The following is an 18,481-nucleotide window of genomic DNA, read 5'->3' as shown; positions in this document are numbered from 1 at the left end:
CCCAGCACTTTGGGAGGCAAAGGCGGGTGGATCACGAGGTCAGGAGATCGAGACCATCCTGGCTAACACAGTGAAACCCCATCTCTACTAAAAATATAAAAAATTAGCTGGGTGTGGTGGCGGACGCCTGTAGTCCCAGCTACTCGGGAGGCTGAAGCAGGAGAATGGCGTGAACCCGGGAGGCGGAGCTTGTAGTGAGCAGAGATCACGCCACTGCACTCCAGCCTGGGGGACAGAGTGAGACTCCACCTCAAAAAAAAAAAAAAATTATAGAAGACAAATAAATAGACATTCCAAGCTTATGGAATAAAAGACATAATATTGTATTTTATATTTTTTATTTTTTTTAAGATGTTCTCCTGTCCAGGCTGGAGTGCAGTGCTACAGTCATAGCTCACTGCAGCCTCCAACTTCTGGGCTCAAGTGATCCTCCTGGCTCAGCCTACCATGTAGCTGTGACTACAAGCACACACCAACACACCCAGCTAATTTTTTATATTTTTGGCAGAGATGAGGTCTCGCTGTGTTGCCCAGGCTGGTCTCAAGCTCCTGGCCTCGAGCAATCCTCCTGCCTCGGCCTCCCAAAAGTGCTGAGATTATAGGTGTGAGCCAACACACCTGGCCAAAATATTAAGATGTCATTACTACTCAAAGTGATCTACAGATGTAATACAATCACTATCAAAAATCCCAGTATTGGGCCAGGTGCACTGGCTCAGGCCTATAATCCCAGCACTTTGGGAGGCTGAGGCGGATGGATCACCTGAGGTCAGGAGTTCGAGACCAGCTTGGCCAACGTGGTGAAACCCTATCTCTACTAAAAATACAAAAATTAGCTGGGCATGGTGGCACATGCCTGTAATCCCAGCTACTTGGGAGGCTGAGGCAGGAGAATTGCTTGAACCCCGGAGGTGGAGGTTGCACTGAGCCGAGATGGTGCCACTGCACTCCAGCCTGGGCAACAGAGCAAGACTCCGTCTCAAAAACAAAACAAAACAAAACAAAATCCCAACATTTTAGCAGAAACAGAAAAATACATCCTCAAATTTGTATGAAATTGCAGGGGACCCCAAATCCAAAACAATCTTGAAAAAGAAGCACAAACTCAGAGAATTTACACTTCCTGGTTTCAAATCTTACTAAAAAGCTACAGTAAGCAAAACACTGTAGCGGTAGCATAAAGACAGACACAGAGACCAACTGAACAGAAGAGACAGCCTGGAAATCAGCTCTCTACACTCTATGCATCAACTGAGTTTTGGGTGCCAAGACCCTTTCCAACAGGATCGTCTTCTCAACAAAATTACGTTGGGAAAACCAGATATCCACAAGAAAAAGAACTCAGCTGGGCCCTTAGCTTATAGCATATACACAAATTACCTTCCAAGTGGACCAGAGATCTAAAGTGAGTGTGAAAACTATAAAACTCTTAGAAGACCTCATAGGGAAAAAGCTTCATGAGATTAGCTTTGGCAATGGTTTTTTGATATTACATGAAAGGCACAGTCAACAAAAGGAAAAACAAATTGAACTGCATCAAAATTAAAAACTTTTGTGCATCAAATGACACTATCAACAGAGTGAAAAGGCAATTCACACGATATGAGAAATTATTTGTCAACCATCTATCTCCAAGGGATTCCCATCCAGATGATATAAAGAACTGTAACTCAACAACAAAAACAACTCAATTGAAAAACGGGTAAAGGACTAGAATTGACGCATCTCCAAAGAATATATACGACTGGCTCACAAGCCTATGAAAAGTTGCTCAACTTCCCTCATCACCAGGGAAATGCAAGTCAAAACCACAGTGAGGCACCACTCCATGCCCATTAGAATGGATGTCATAAAACAAAAACAAAGAAACAGAACATCACAAGTGCTGGCAAGAATGTGAAGACAGAGAAAACCTTACCTTTTGCTGGTGGGAACATAAAATGATACAGCTGCTATGGAAAACAGCATGGCACTTCCTCAAATAATTAAAGATAGAATTCCTATATGATCCAGCAAGTCTACTTCTGGGTAGATAACCAAAGAACTAAAAGTAGGAAATTGAACACATATTTGTATGCCTATGTTCATAGGAGCATTATTCATAGTGGACAAAAGAGAGAGACGCCAAGTACCCATCAGCAGATAAATGTTAATGGACAAAATGTCTACACAGGCAACGAAACGCAATTCAGCCTTAAAAAAGGAGAGTCTGACACGCTGCAGCATGGATGAACATTGAGGTCATTATGATAAGCGAAATAAAACAGTCACAAAAGGCCAGGTGCCTTTTGGTGCCAGGCATCAGGGCTGATGTCTATAAGCCCAGCACTTTGGGAGGCCAAAGTGGGTGGATCGCCTGAGGTCAGGAGTTCAAGACCAGCTGGCCAACATGGTGAAACCCCATCTCTAGTAAAAATACAAAAATTAGCTGGGTGTGGTGGCGGGTGCCTGTAATCCCAGCTACTCGGGAGGCTGAGGCAGGAGAATTGCTTGAACCCAGGAGGCGGAGGTTGCGGTGAGCTGAGTTTGTGCTACTGCACTCCAGCCTGGGCGACAAGAGCAAAACTACGTCTCAAAACCAAAACAAACAAAAACCAGTCAGAAAAGGACAAACATTGCATGATTCCACTTCTATGAGGTCCTTAGAGTCATCAAATTCACAGAGATAGAAAGTAGAATGGTAGTTGGCAGGGGCCGGGGGGAGGACTGATGGGGAGTGAGTGTTTAATGAGGACAGATTTTTCCAGATAACAAGATGTAAAAGTTCTGGAGGTGGATGCTGGTGACTGCTGTACAACGACGAAGGTACATAATGCCACTCAACTGTGCACTTAAAATTCATCAAAATGGTAAATTTGATGTTATACATCTCTTACCACAAGAATAAAAAGAAGTCTAGTCCTAGTACTTACCTTGAAACGGTGTTTGGAGAAAAAGGGCATATTGTGTGCGTGGTGTGGACCCTCCTCACTCTGGAACCGGCAGCCTCCCAGGCACAGCTCCCAGCAATGCTGCGCTGGGGTGGACAGAGCTGAGGTTCATGGTCACTGAGCTGCTGCCTGAAGGGCTCCAGACTCCAGGTCCTTGATCTTCCCACATGGTGCTCATGAGATGCTGGACTTTCACCGGGGCAGTGCTGTCTCCTGCCTTGGCCATTCCAAGGTTGGTCCTCCCAACAAGCAGGGGAATGGTGTGGGCGAGCCTGGCAGCGGGCCGGGCCTCCTCCTCACCAATAGCACCAGCTCCAGACTCCTGTTCTCCAGTGTGAAAGACAAATGTCCCCCAGCCCTAATGCCACCCACACATCTGCAGAGACTCCAGGCTTCATGGAGCGCCAGACGACTCGCACAGTGGCCTAGGCCTTGTCACACGCAGTGAGGACGATCGGAGGAGCATGGTCCCCGCTCAGGCCTGACGCCAGCAGGACACCCACCAGCTGCCAGATGAGCATGCAGTCACTCCTCATTTGCAAAGCACTGCTCCCATCTTTCCAGGACCCAAGACACCGTCTCACAGAGACAGCTCTCTGCAAGGAACTGGGAAGTAACTTGAGTCCAGTCAGACTGGCAAAAACCAGCCCCTCGGCCTTGACCTGTGGCCCAGGAGCAGCATGGGGGCTTCGAATCAGGCTGGACGGGCTTCCCTCCCAGTTTCTCCACAACTGCTCCAGGACTTGGACAAGCTTCTCACCTTCTCTGAGCTGGAAACCCCCGCTCTATAAAGAAGTGGGGAACTGCTGGGCTGAGGGCTGCAGCCCAGCACAGAGACCTTGATGACAGCTGCCAGTACCACCCACTGCAAACCAGCCTGCACCCAGGCCGTAACCCAGCCAGTACCACCCACTGCAAACCAGCCTGCACCCAGGCCGTAACCCAGCAACACAACTGTAATCTCAAGCTGCCCACGGACATCTAGTCAAGGCCCTTTCATTTGACCCTGCGGTGGGATTTGGGTAAACTCACCTCCGCGGTAGCCTGGAACGAGGGAGGATAAATGAAAGGCAAAGAGAGTCAAGAGCTGGAGAAGGTTCTGTGGTCTGGGGCAGAGGCCCAGAGAGGGCTCCATGCTACCCCCATCCCCTGGGTTCTGTAAAGGGCCATCTTCCTCGAAAAGACTTAACACTTCCTAACAGGCAAGTCCTTTCCAATTCAGGGCCCATCATGTTAGCCCTGGAGCGGCAACCCCATCCCTCCGCCCTGCTGTTTCTGACGTCATGGTGTGTGCTCCTTGGGGACTGTCCCTCCCACACGAGGGCAGGCCTGGCCCAGGTACACTGGATGAAGGACAATGAGGAGGTAGAGCTGGGCACAGAGTGCCTCATGCTGAGCCTCTGGACATGCTTCGGGCACACTCCACACATACGTTACATGGCAGCAGTCTTGAAACACATGAACACGGCTAAGGGCTCCGAGAGTCTGGCACGCCAGCCCGCTGCTGAGGTCGGGCCGCCATTCCTTGTCGCCTTGACAGAAGATGCTCTGAACTGGCTTCCCACGTGCCAAGTCATGACGTCCCCTGTGATCACAGCAGCACAGTACCTGCCCAGGCAGCACACGCTGTCACCAAGAGGCTGCGCTGAGGAGCCCACACTGTCTCTGGGGCCTCTGGTTCCCAGAGGGAAGAAACCCCTCATGGGAACAAGCATTTTAACATAAATAAGGGACAATAAACCCTTTTATAAAATATTTATTCTAAAAAAAATCACACTGTACAAATTTAGATAGAACATTCTCAACGTTCAGATTTATAAAAATGTGAACAGAAAGACTAAAGGTAGCGAAGGAACGTACATTTCTGTTTTGTCTTTTTAAATTAGGAAGGTAAAAGTGATTTTTTATTCAGGTGCAATGATAGTAAATGTCTAGAAGACATCTGAAGAGCTGGAAATAAAAAGCACAGGAGCCGCCTGCAGACTCTCAGAGTTCTGTCTTCACCCGCTGAATCCAAAGTGGATGTGTGTGGCGCTCCCGCAGGGTGATCTGGCCCTGTGGATCCACGCCAAACACTCAATGAGACTCCCAAGGCTGGCTGCGTACAGCCTAAAAGTTTGTGCTCAGAGAAAAACCAGCACGATGGGTTCATCATCTCCTGTTTCTCAAACAAAACGGGTTTTCTGTACACTTGTTACAAAGGTCTGTACAAAAGCAGGAAGCTGCTGCGAGGTGTTATTTCCGAAAGAGTTAAAAATGGATGGTAAGGAGCGGTTCGCACAGTCCCGCCTGTACATTCACAGACAGAGAGGACACCATAAAAGAAGGGCTCACCCAGAAATTCCAGACCGGAGAATCCTGGTTTCTTAAAAGATTATTTTAAAAGCTTGGAGGAAGTTTCAGCTCTGCCATTTCTAACCGCCTCGCCCAGCATCGTCATAGTTCAGCTTCCTCTAAAACTAAATTCTCCCTCTCACACACCAACTACCAGGAAAATGACTGCAACCCAGTGGAACTGCGGGGCTTCTGTGAATAAAAGGAACGAGGCAGGGAGAAGTCGTACAAGCTGCAGGCTCAGAGCCCAGGGCGCCCTTCACATTCCGGGTGGCCGTGGCAGCCGCGGTCACAGCCAGGGGTGCCAGGCGGGGTCCATGCGGCACAGATTGTCCAGGCTGTTTGCTGCGGCCACCAGGGTGTTCACCTTGCTTTCCCCGCCTTCGAACTGGGCAAGGTTGTGCAGGCGGGTCATGATGGCGGTGACGGCTTTCTGAACCAGGGACACCAGTTGCTGGCTGTCCATGTTCTCCGGTTGCCCGGCGGCCGAGAGAGGAGAGGACGTGTCCTCCTGCGTTTTTTTGTGCCAAGCAATGATCTCATCCCGGAGAACCGTTTTCAGAATGCCGTCCACCTGTGTGAGGGAGAGAACGAGAGGATGTGTGTTTAACCAAGAACAGCCCAGAGGGGCAGTTTCCTAACAAGGTGGGACTCAACTACAGTGGCTGCGCAGGGCCACCGAGGGCCAGTCAAGCCTCAGCACCAGGCCAGGCTGTGTGCCCTCAGGACGGGCTGGGGAAGCCGCTGAGGGGCAAACCCCTTCCTCCACTTGAAGCAGCAGCCAGAAAGCCTCAGTGCTGGGCAGCACAGACCTGGACGGCAAAGGCAGCCACGCTGCGACTGGGGCCCGATCTTTTTATTTGTTCACTTGACGCCTTCCAGCGTCTGCCCAGTGTCCGGCAGGCCCATTCCAAGCACTACAGACGAGAGTGAACCAGACAGAAAACCATCCCTTGCCCGCACAGCAAAGGACGTAACACGGGTGCTGGCCACTGTGGAGAACACACAGCCCGTGAGGCAGATCAGCAGCTCCTGCAAGGCCATGGCGCGTGGGCATCTGAGTGGCCCTAGCCTGTGCCCATGATAGGACGACGCGGAGACCCACCTTAAAGTTCGGCTGGGCGAAACACCGGGCAACTGCAATCATGGATGCCGTCAAAGGGCCGGAGACACCGATGGTAGTCAGAAACTCAGAAATGTTGGGTGTGAGTCGAAACGGGACAGGACGGTTGGCATCTAGGTCTCCAGTCGCGTCGTTTATGTCAAACCGAAAGTAGGCAACATTCAGTTTGCCAGTGTCCTAAATTTCAGAAGGAGACACTTTAGGAACTTCAGCAGAAAGGCAATGTCACGAGGAGAGGATCTGGCGGTTCAAACCAGGTTACCTGAGCGATCTGTAACATTTCGGGGTTGAGTCTATTTAAATGCAGGACGAATTCCGCGAAGCCTATCAGGGCCAGCTGAATGGTGAACATCTTCCGGAACGTCCAGTAGTCCGTGGCGTTGGGGAAGGTGTGCAGCGCCCACTCCTTGAGCATGCTGCGTGGCACCATGTTACTCTGAACCTCCTTGAGGATGTCGCGGAGGACCTGAAACACATTGCTCCATGACACTCCCATCTCATTCACTGATTTTTTTTTTTTTTTGCAAAAGAAAAACTCTCAGATTGCAGTTCCTCTTTAACTTAGCACCGAGAGTAAATTCTGGTGACAGATTTAACGCGCACATTGTTACGCGACTGAACGTGAAGAGGCATAAGATGGCTGTTTCCCTCCAGGGTTCGCCACCATCTGCTCTAAAGCACCAATGCAGCTGGTCTGCGCCAAAGCCGCAGTTACCTGATATGCGATACCTGACAAGAATGCAGGCAAGTATCCGAACGCTTCCACCCTTGCTGACCACAGAAGATATCAGGCCAATTAACAGAACACAACAGCTGGACACCAGCAGCACCACTTCCAACCAAGACTTTATACTAATGACAAATGTTTCACAAACTGAAGGAGCTGGTCTAACCACACACACACTTGAGACTGAACTCCGTACTCATGGACTAATGCAGACCTCACCAACTCAGAGTTTCCTGAGTTAATGGAGTTCCTGTTCGACCATCTGGTAGAGGCACGGGGTCTTTTCCAGACTAAGTCCTACCCACGTGCTCTGAGTGGCCGTGAGGAAGAACGTGAGAAAGGCCGTGAGAAAGTTCTTGCCTTCCACCGGCAAGAACAAGGCAGGCCACTGGCAACACATGCAGTTTGTTTCCTCATCTGTCAAATGGGAAGGAGCGCTTCTAAGACGGCAAAGGATTTCCAAAATCTGCTCCTGAAGCAGTTAGAATGCTGGCAAAACCATCAAAACCAACTCTGTCAGAACTCTAGGAATTAAAGGCTTGCAACAGTCTGAGGAGCTTTTTTAAAAAATTTATTTTAAAAAAAAAAAAAAAAAGGCTGGGCTGGGCATGGTGGCTCACGCCTGTAATCCCAGCACTTTGGGAGGCTGAGGCGGGTGGATCACAAGGTCAGGAGTTTTGAGACCAGCCTGGTCAACATGGTGAAACCCCGTCTCTACTAAAAATACAAAAATTAGCCAGGTGTGGTGGCGGGCACCTGTAATCCCAGCTACTCAGGAGGCTGAGGCAGGAGAATCGCTTGAACCCAGCAGGCGGAGGTTGTGGTGAGCCGAGATAGTGCCACTGCACTCCAGCCTGGGCGACAAGAGCAAAACTCCATCTCAAAAAAAAAAAAAAAAAAAGAAAAAAAGAGAGAAGAATGAAGGAGTAGAATAAATAACAAAACAAGAGGCACACAGAAGAAGAAGTGGCTCTGAAGCTGGATTCCTCTGTGCTGTGGGCATCTCCCTCTGCCGACAGGCCCTGGCAGCTGCTAACCTGGAACAAACATCCTAGTCAGTCACTCACGCTGTTTAGAAACAGGATGACTCTGAGGTCAGCACGTATTTGTCACTGGCTTCCATGCTGTCAAAAGTTAATGTTGCCTTAAGAATATAATCCATTCTTCTCCTGCAAATACCTCAGAACTGCCCATTGTCCACAGAATGACCAGGCCATGGCCTGTGCCACAAAAAAGCCCTGGCCGTCAGTTCCAAAGAGAGGCCATGCACTCTGTCAACAGAGGCTGATCAGAAACAGGGATCCATGCCTCTGCCTGCAGAGCTGGAGGCTGCACCTGACCCTGCAGCCTGGAACACCTTGGGCCCTGCCGTGCCCTGGGCCACAGAGGACACCATGGGCTCAACCTTCCTCAACCAAACTAAGTCCTCCAGGAGCCAGGGGAACTGGATTGAGTCCCTGGGAGACTCGGGGCAAGATCACAGCATCCACCTCTGTGGTCTCTCCTTCTTGGGACCTACAGAAAGGACCACGGGGCACCCAGGGAGAGGCCGAAACAGCTGACCCTGGGTGCTCCACACAATCTCCCAAAAATCTCCTCACCCAAAGCCCATGCCTGCCCTGCCTCCCACCAAGGGCAAAAACGTGCAGTGAATGAGGGGCCTCTGCACCTCCGAGGGCCTGCAGGCCAGGGCCACCCAAGACTCCTGTGGGCACCATGCTCCTGGCTCAGGCAACCGAAACAGCTGGGCCCCACGCACTCCAGAGTCTGCCGCTTTTTGTATTTTAGAAAATAGCACACACGCTGCACATCACCTAACGCCCCCAGCGGCAGACCAGGTGAACAGCAACATGAAGTGGACGAATGTAGACTATAAACAGCCTCCCATCACCTCAGACCAGGTGTGGCTGCCAAGTAAGACTGCCAGAAACTTATTTTAAAATTCTAATTTCAGAGCTTCTTTGTAAGTACAGTAGAGGACAAGGGGCTTCTCCAAGGTCAAGAGCTGTCTCACTTCTACCATCTCATGAGTCTAATAGTTAAATGACAGAGGTGGCCCCTAACAAATGCCCACTCATCTTCTAAGCACCCCTGTCTCCAGGCACCGCCCCACGCAGGAGGGCTGCAGGTGGCAGCTCAGCCCCCGCCCAGCCCCCCTGCTACCTGGTGGCTGGCTTGAGTTCCCCGCGCCTGCACCGTAGCCAGCCGGTCGTAGTAACGGGAGATGGGGTTGTCGTGCTCGATGCCCTTCTTGGCGCAGCGCTGCTTGTAGATCTCCACAAGGGAAAGTGAAGAGGGGTTGTCCTCCACGAGGCGCATCTGCGGGGAAACCGCCACAACCCGGGGCACTGGGGAGAGGGGAAGAGAAACGGGGCAGGCTGAGGGTGACCGCAGGCCAGTGCTTGGCTCCACCGGGAGCAGAGCTGACCCGGCTGTGTGCCTTGGGGGCTGGCTGCAAGAATCCGGTGGTCATGCACCATCCATTTGCCCAACAGATGGCACGAGGCTCTGACGGCACGAGCTGATCGTCACCCTGTGTCCACAAACAGAAATGCTTTAGAAGGCTATCTTAAAAAGACATCTTGGCCGGACACGGCGGCTCACGCCTGTAATCCCAGCACTTTGGGAGGCCGAGGTGGGCGGATCACGAGGTCAGGAGATTGAGACCATCCTGGCTAACATGGTGAAACCCCACCTCTACTAAAAATACAAAAATTAGCCGGGCGTGGTGGCAGGTGCCTATAATCCCAGCTACTCAGGAGGCTGAGGCAGGAGAATTGCCTGAACCAGGGAGTCAGAGGTTGCAGTGAGCCGAGATCGTGCCACAGCACTACAGCCTGTTGACAGAGTGAGACTCCATCTCAAAGGAAAAAAAAAAAAAAAAAAAGACATCTTAAAAAAACAAAATATAAAGGATAGCCTATAGTCCCAGCTACTCAGGAGGCTGAGATGGGAGAATCGCTTGAGCCAGGAGTTGGGGGCTGCAGGTAACAGAGCAGGACCCTGTCTAAAAAATAAGAATAAACATGGCCGGGCGTGGTGGCTCACGCCTGTAATCCCAGCACTTTGGGAGGCCAAGGCGGGTGGATCACATGAGGTCAGGAGTTTGAGACCAGCCTGGCCAACATGGCAAAACCCCATCTCTACTAAAAACACGAAAATTAGCCGGGTGTGGTGGCGCACACCCGTAGTCCCAGCTACTCAGGGGGCTGAGGCAGGAGAATTGCCTGAACCCAGGAGGCGGAGGTGGCAGTGAACCGAGACTGCACCATTGCACTCCAGCCTGGGTGACAGAGTGAGACTCCGTTTCAAAAAAAAAAAAAGAACAAACAGACTCTGCCCAATGTTCACTCTTAGAGGTTTTCCTTCATCAGAGTCTATGGGAAGAGTCCAGCCTTCCTGCTCTGAGACAGCTGCTGTCTAATGACGCAAACTTGTCTTTCAGCATCTAGGATGGCTGTGCCCCATCTGTGGAGGAGGAGGAAAATCATCTTCTGTGTTCTGTCCACATAAGGAAAGCATCCAGCATCAACCTGATCATCCATCGCCATTAGTGTGTGAATCCCTGTCCACACATGGCGACCAGCACTCTGTTCCCAATCACCACTTGCTATCTGAGATGCAGTTAATCTACGACCCGCCCGACAGGATGCTCACCTGCACTGAAACCACTCTGGGCTGAGTCAGCTGGAGGTGGCAGGAGCGCTGGGCGGCCACTCCAGAGCCTACCTTCCCAGTGACGACACCTTGGGGAGCAGCACTGGACTTGTGCACAGTTTCTCCTCCAAAAGTGGGATAATAGTACCTACCCCACAGGGTTGTTTGTGGATTAAATGAGATAATACTTTATGAAGACACTAGGTTCAGGGAATATTCAGATATCTTGTTGCAATAAAGTTGGAGGGAGCTGAGAGGTTTCCAGAAGATGGCAGATTCAGCCTGCCCAGAGAGGGTCCCAGTGGCGCTGTGTCCCAGCCACCGTAACCCCTGACATGGAGTCAGGGGCGCGTGAGGTGCACACAGATGATTCTGACTTCTGTGAACCAAGTAGCTGATTCTAACGTCAGTTAAGCCACAGCTGATGGCTTGCTGTCTTGGCGTTTACCCATAAAGAAATCCCCAAATGACTCCAGGACACACATGAGGACCGCCATTCCGTGCCAACCAAGCGTTTGGAAGCAGATAAATCAATAACCCACAGCTGGGATCAACACTACAGGTCATGTTATATACACGTTAAAACACAGTTTTCTGTGATGCATTTTGAGTTTCTTTAGGCTTATTTAAAAAATCTTATTTTGAGATACAAAACTTAAGCATCAGAGATTTCAGGTCAAAAGGGGCTGATCACAGCTTAGGTGGCAAAAGAAAGTTCCACACAGGACTAGGTAACGTGCACTGCGGCGGGCTCCCGACCACAGGGACTGCACGCTAAAACGTTATAAAGTGGCTCTCTTCTCCGGATCACAGCACAAGCGTCTCATCTACATGCCCGTACAATCGGGTCACTCATGGTAACTCAGTGACAAGGACTTCACTCAGAGGTTGCTTCTTATCGGCTATTTGTGCCCCCTGGCAATTTCTGTGGCCTTAACAGGGCAGCTGGACTTTCCCGAGTCCTGTGTTTCACCCAGGAAGGAAACTCAGGGAGGGCCCAGAGAGCAGCGTGGGAAGCAGCTCAAGGTGCGCTAGAAACCTGACACGTGCTGCTGCCCCGCTGGCACCCAGGCTCGGCTGGGCCGGGTTCCCCAAGCTCCAGGGAGGAGCAGCCAAAGCGGCAGCACGCACTGGCAGGCGCCGGCTCTCCAAGGGCCCACTCCGTAGAGTGCAAAAGGCCTTAGAACAGGGGTGTCCAATCTTTTGGCTTCCCTGGGCCACATTGGAAGAATTGTCTTGGGCTACACATAAAACACACTGACACTAATGACAGGTGATGAGCTAAAAAAGATTTTAAAAAAAGCAAAAGAAATCTCATAATGTTCTAAGAAAGTTGACGAATTTGTGTCGAACCACATTCAAAGGCATCCTGGGCCTCATGGAGCCCGCAAGTTGGACAAGCTTGCCTTAGACGAAAGGTGGACACAGCTCTCATCTCTCAGTGAGAGGCCTGAAGGCCCAGAGCTGCTCCTCTTCTTGAGGCCTTCCCTGGTCAGCACAGACTAGAACATTCTCTGCTGACACAGCCGGACCCTCAAAGGCTAACTTGAGCTGCCTGCGCGCCCCGCGAGGCGTGGCTCTCATCCCCACCTGTGAGGCTGCCTGCGCGCCCCACATCCCCACCTGTGAAGCTGCCTGCACGCCCCGCGAGGCGTGGCTCTCATCCCCACCTGTGAAGCTGCCTGCGCGCCCCACATCCCCACCTGTGAAGCTGCCTGTGCACCCCGCGAGGCGTGGCGCTCATCCCCACCTGTGAAAAACAAGTGCCTTTTGGTGGTCTCCTTTCTCTTCTCCAAACAGGGGTTCAGCAGACGCAGCAGCTGCAACACGCGCTCCTCTCGCCGTGACTCCGTGAGGCAAGCGTCGTTCATGACGAGGTACGGGTAGATCTTGCCGTTGTGTCCTCGGATGTACAGCCGCCGGGCTGCGGTGTTGTGCTTCTGCACAATCTCTACCCGGGGCATAAACCTGCCAGAGCGAGAAGCCATGAGGACGCGCCCTGCATCTCTACCAGTCCTGGTCTTGAGAAGCAGCTAGGGATGTCCGAACTGTCACGGGAAAACGGACTGTGTAGGCCAGCAGTCATTTATCAATTTATTTGTACCCTGCCTCACCCTGACGCGGTGGAAATGAGTCAAATATTTCCAGTTCAGCAGCCACGGACGGAAGTCAAGGAGGAGGGACAGCTGGCCAGGACAGGAGCCAGCTTTGGAGGAAAGGGCAGCTACACTCTGGATGTATGGAAAAGCAGAGCTGTGTCTGGTTCCGAAATAACGAGACACACTCTTTGTTAAGAGAAACCTCTTCAAAGCCCTTTCTGCGTTTCGAATGAGACGCAGCACGCTCTGGGAAATGCTGCAATCGTCTGGTTCTGCCCGAGTACTGTGCTTCGAGGATTTACACAAGACTGGGACACACACTGTTTTGTCAAGTTCTATGGTTACTCAGAAGAAGGTCTGCTGAATGCAAACCCAGACCGCACTCAGGACAGCTCACCGGTCAGTGCGGGCAGAACTCCTTAAGTGCCTGACCACTTACATTCTAGAATCATCTTAGGTTCTCCCATGTCAGGGAATCTGTGTCCGAAATTCCACACAGGGTCCACCCTGGAGCTCCCAGGGGGCTCCATGTCCACGGACGCTGTGGGTGAGTTCCACCCGCCAGGCTGGCTCACTCACCGCGCAATCTTGATGTAATAATGCGTTGGCTTTGGCATCAGAAACTCCCCGGGAATTTCCACTTCAGCTGTCTGTGCCGAGAAATTGCTCAAGAACCGGCACTTTTCCTCTATGAGGAAGAATTTGGGGAGCTGCTTGGTCTTGGCCTCCAAGATTTTGATCCACTTTTTCAACTTAGAAATAAGATTATGAAGCTTCATGGATCCTGGAACGCTGAAGTCAAAATCTTCAAAATAAAACATGATTAAAAACATTTTTAGTCATCTGGGCCAGTTCTAATTCACTGCAAAAAACAAAAAACAAAAACAAACAAACAAAAAGAGCTCATGCCCCTACCAGCTACAAATTACACATTTTGTTTGTTTTGAAACAAAGTTTCACTCTTGTTGCCCTGGCTGGAGTGCAGTGGCCTGATCTCTCGGCTCACTGCAACCTCCACCTCCCTGGTTTTAGTGATTCTTCTGCCTCAGCCTCCCAAGTAGCTGGGATTACAGGCACCTGCCACCACGCCTGGCTAATTTTTTGTTTTGTTTTGTTTTGTTTGTATTTTTAGTATAGACAGGGTTTCACCATGTTGGCCAGACTGGTCTTGAACTCCCAACCTCAGACGATCCGCCTGCCTTGGCCTCCCAAAGTGCTGGGATTACAGGCGTGAGCCACTATGCCCGGCCAAATTACACGTTTTATACATAGTGTGGAGCAAAACATTTTATATTCCTTGCTCCCCAAGAGGCTGACAGAACAAGAGAGGCCCTGTCAGAGACCTCCCATCATGTGGAGAGGAAGAGGAAGAGAGGAACCACCAACCTGAAACCCCATCCCCAACCCCACAGGCCCTTTTGGGAATAATGCCGTTGAGGCAATGTCTACCTCAGTGTGTGAGGCTGGGGCCCTGGGAGACACAGGAGCCTGAGGGCGGCCTGTGAATCCCAACAACCAGGAGCCCGTGTCACCAGGGTCTGAAGACCAGCATCCAACGGCAACCCCACCTCTGAGCATAAGTGTCACATGGAGCCCTAAGGTCTTGTGTCAAAGCTGATAATGTAAGCAAAGTGAGCCTAAGGCAGCAGAAAGGGCCACCCAGGAGATAGATTCTAAATGAGCCCCGAGAAGGAACTAATGCAAGATACCAAAATGGCAAAAGCCAAAAACATTTTTCACTGAAGCATTCAAAAATCCCTGGTTAATATATTTCTCAAAAATGTCTTTCTGTAAAAAACCTCGACTTCCTCCCAGACGAGCACCAGTGCTGGAAGGAGCCTCGCCACCCTAACTCACCGGGGCGACCAGAGGTCAGGACGAACCCAACCGCTTCTGCAGCAAAGCAGGGGCCCTGGGGGAGCCACGAGGAGGCACCGTTCCCAGGCTGCCCCAGGGCTGGCGTCCTGAGCCCAAATGGAACGCTGGCTGAGCCGTGGCGGCAGACATACCAGCTTAGAGCTTGGAGCACGCCGCTGAACCTCTCAGGGCCTCACTTTTCTAACCCATGGTAGACGAACAGGAATAATTTAACACCTACCCCGTGAGGATGAAATTAAACAAGGCAGAGCACATGAGGTGCTTGGCATAACACCCAGTTATTCGAGTGGCCTGACCATCCCTGCCCACGCATGGTAACACCCAGCTATACGAGTGGCCTATTCCTGCCCATGTCTGAACTTGGCTGTCCACAAATGTCATCAGTTTCAGGAAAGCCAAAGTATTTTGTGTGTGTGTGTGTTTTTTTTTCACAGCACTTGTCTGGTTTCCCTTTCATTTTAAGCTCTGGCACCTCCAGCCTCTGCATTCCTCACAGTGCCACGACTCCACATGGGCAGGTGCTGGAGAAGCCGCTGTGCACCAAGGTGAGATCTCCCAGCAGAGCTGCGAGAGACAGAGGCCACCGCCAGGGATGCAGGCCACCTCACTGTTCCCTCTCCACACTGGACCAAGAAGGTGCCGCCAAGCTCATGCCTGATCTCTTTTTAACTTTTATTTTGAAATTCCTAGAGATTCGCAGCAGGATGCAAACAAATTATAAAGAAAGTTCCATGTACTCCTAACCCCATTCCTCCCACACCAGCGTCTTATGCAAGCCAGTGCGATGCCAACATCAAAAAGTGACATTGGCACACTCCAAAGAGCTGATTCAGACTTTACCAGTTACGTGTGCACATGTGCGTGTGCACGTGTGTATGTGTGCGCACACCTCTGGTCATGTCACCATGTCGCCTCGCAGAGCCACTAGCACAATCAGTTGTGAGGGGCACCATCAGCACGGGATGCCCTTGGTTTCCCTTCACAGCCACCCCCACCTCTCCCCTGCATCCTGAACACCTGGCCAGCACCAATCCCTTTTCCATCTCCACTGTGGTATTTCACAAATAAGAATCCTGCAGTACACATCCTTTCCAAGTTGGCTTTTTGCACTCAGCATGATTTCTTGGAGGTACACCCACATTACTACGTATCAATAATTAACTCCTCATTGCCGAGGACGGGTGTTTCTAATGTATTCAATACCTTCTGAAAGGGCATCTGCATGGTTTCCAGTTTTGAGCTATTACAAATAAAATAACAAAGGCTCTGAATATTTGTATGCCCGTTCCCACACGAATGGAAGTCTTCATTTCTGTGGGATACATGGAGTGCGCCATTTCTGAGCTTTCTTCCACCTCTTCACAGACATGTGGTTGGTAGTCCACACACACAGCTCTGCTAGAGAATCAGACTGCACTCCGTCAACAGAACACAGACAAAGAAAGAGACAGAAACAGCCTCCCCCATGAACAGGAGAGCGGAAGGTGGACACACTCTGGCTGTTTGAGTCTGAGACCTGCTGCACTTTGAGATGAGTCAGGAGCCTCATGCTGACTTTTTCCAGTTTTGGTTTTGTGATTTTTGTTTTTTTTAACATCAAAAGCCAGAAGATCTATCCCATTTCTGATTCTTTACTTTTTAAATAATGTGGACATGTTAAGATAAAAGCATGCTGAATACCACCATTTCTTTTAAGCAAAATATGATTTCTATAAACCTTTCATCTCGGACTCTTTCGTTCTCAGAGAAGGGTGAAAGACCACACATCACGCGCATTTCGCGACAAGCCTGAGGAGATGACAGCGCTTCACGGGAAAGACCGGGAGGACCGGGCTCGCCCTTTACTTTTCAAAGAGCACCTCCCTCAGCTGTGGTTTCACCTAAGGCAAGCCCAACCCACACATCACGAATGGGGAGCCAGGCCCCCAGACTGCCCCCCGCCACCCCCGCCCCAGCGACGGCAGGGCACACGCCACACTTCAGCCGCAAGCAGCCTTGATGCAACTGGTCATGGCTGTGGCTGTCGAGGGTCCTTTCCGATTAAGGAGATAAAGATTTTCTTCTATGTGACTTAATATTAACTGTGTCATCTAAGACACGATGAGTCTTTAGAAGATTCTTTAAATATCACAAATGTGAACCACTTATTCTATGATTTAACCCATCAATGAAGAAAGAACATGGTAAAGATCATTACAGAAGCGCTAAGCAGGGCACCGCAGGGCGGCTGGAAGGTATGGTAGGGACCACGCTCTGGGCACGCAAGGCGGAGAAGGGGGCCGGGCCAGGACTGTTCAGTGGGCTTCGGAACCCCAAACTCGAGACAGGGTGGCCCCAGCCCAGCCTGGCCAGGACCATTCAAGGCGTTGATGAGGAAGGGAAAGATGTGAGCCCTGCTCCTTCAGGACACCCCAGGCTGGCCCATGGCTCACAGGCCCACACAGCGCCCTCTGATCCCAGCACTGGGCAGAGAGCTAGGCTGGGGCCTGCCCCACTTGCTGGTCAGTTGCCCAAGTGACACCAGGTGGCGAGTGCTGGAGACGGCAGCAGTGGCATGCTGAACCCAGACCAGGGCTGGCCCCAAGGCTGGAGTGCATATGGTGTGGCCTGGAAGAATGAAAAGGAGTTTCCCGGACTGGAGGGAAACACTGTGGAGGAGGGGCTTCTCTCACTGGGGTAGCAGTTTCCCATTTGCCTCAAATGGCAGGATTTCCATAGTATACGTAGTATGAGTTCCACATCTTGGCCTGTTATCCAGCTTTGGCAGTCTCATCTCCACCACCTGGAGAATAAACAGGATCTGCATGACCTCCACTCTAAACTGAAATACATGGCCGGGCAGTGGCTCACGCCTGTAATCCCAGCACTTTGGGTGGCAGAAGTGGGCGGATCATTTGAGATCAGGAGTTCGAAACCAGACTGGCCAACATGGTGAAACCCCATCTCTACTAAAAATACAAAAATTAGCCAGGTGTGGTGGCACATGCACCTGTAATCCCAGCTACTCGGGAGGCTGAGGCAGGAGAATCGCTTGAACCTGGGAGGCAGAGGTGGCAGTGAGCCGAGATCGCGCCACTGTACTCCAGCCTGGGCGACAGAGCAAAACTCCATCTTAAAATAAATAAACTGAAATACAGACTGTGGTGCTGCTATCCTTTTTTTTAATTGTTATTAACAATTCCTCATAAAATTAAACGTTGTCAGAAGACTGAGCAGCTCAGGTGAACTGCTGGCCCCGGCGAGTATTGATGATGGAGATGAATTTGGAAAAGCAGAACCTGTCCACGGTGGAAAATCAGGATCGATTTGGATTTGCCACAGAACTTCAAGATATTTGAGCGGCAATTCAGATGAGTGCCTCCAGAATAGTGGCTTTGAATATACCATTTGCTTTCTCCCTCCACTTGTGCTGAACTCTGAACTGCCACCAGATTAGCCATCCTCTTTCCCATCTTCGTTCACACTTAGTGGCAAATTGCTGTCACCAACTCAGCTCTCTGCTCTATGCAAGCACTAGACAACCTATGGGAAGAACACAGTGGCAGCAGGATCCTGTCTGTCCGGATGCAGTTTCTTAAGCAAGAGGCCCTGGTGCACCTGAATATTGTCTCTCCCTCTGAGCTCAAGATGGGTTCTCAGGAAAAAGTGCCGAGAAGGACAGCTCAAGCCTCTCCCATCACAGAGCTAGATTTTGGAGGAGCTGCTGGATCTCATGTAGACCAAGAGGAAATTG

The 18,481-nt window shown here is 50.9% G+C and overlaps 1 protein-coding gene across 13 annotated transcripts in view; it reads right to left on the bottom strand.

The window, feature by feature from the left end:
• Nucleotides 1-4,670: 4,670 nt before the first annotated feature.
• TRRAP (transformation/transcription domain associated protein) overlaps nucleotides 4,671-18,481 on the bottom strand; it is a 134,889-nt gene continuing 121,078 nt past the window's right edge. For 12 of the 13 annotated variants that reach the window (XM_033191769.1, XM_033191772.1, XM_033191761.1 and 9 more), the window contains 6 exons: nucleotides 13,450-13,675; nucleotides 12,522-12,739; nucleotides 9,278-9,462; nucleotides 6,650-6,853; nucleotides 6,370-6,564; nucleotides 4,671-5,838 (listed from right to left, as the gene is read on the bottom strand). In XM_033191769.1, coding sequence (XP_033047660.1) covers nucleotides 5,554-5,838; nucleotides 6,370-6,564; nucleotides 6,650-6,853; nucleotides 9,278-9,462; nucleotides 12,522-12,739; nucleotides 13,450-13,675 — 1,313 coding nt within the window. In that variant the 3' untranslated portion in view covers nucleotides 4,671-5,553. The remainder of the gene's footprint in view (nucleotides 5,839-6,369; nucleotides 6,565-6,649; nucleotides 6,854-9,277; nucleotides 9,463-12,521; nucleotides 12,740-13,449; nucleotides 13,676-18,481) is intronic. The other variant, XM_033191766.1, reaches the window with a different exon arrangement.

This window comes from Trachypithecus francoisi, unplaced genomic scaffold, assembly GCF_009764315.1.
Source record: "Trachypithecus francoisi isolate TF-2019V2 unplaced genomic scaffold, Tfra_2.0 Lachesis_group4, whole genome shotgun sequence".
NCBI classification, from domain to species: domain Eukaryota; kingdom Metazoa; phylum Chordata; class Mammalia; order Primates; family Cercopithecidae; genus Trachypithecus; species Trachypithecus francoisi.
The sequence above is the reverse complement of the archived record's forward strand: the minus strand, read 5'-3'. Positions and strand labels throughout refer to the sequence as shown.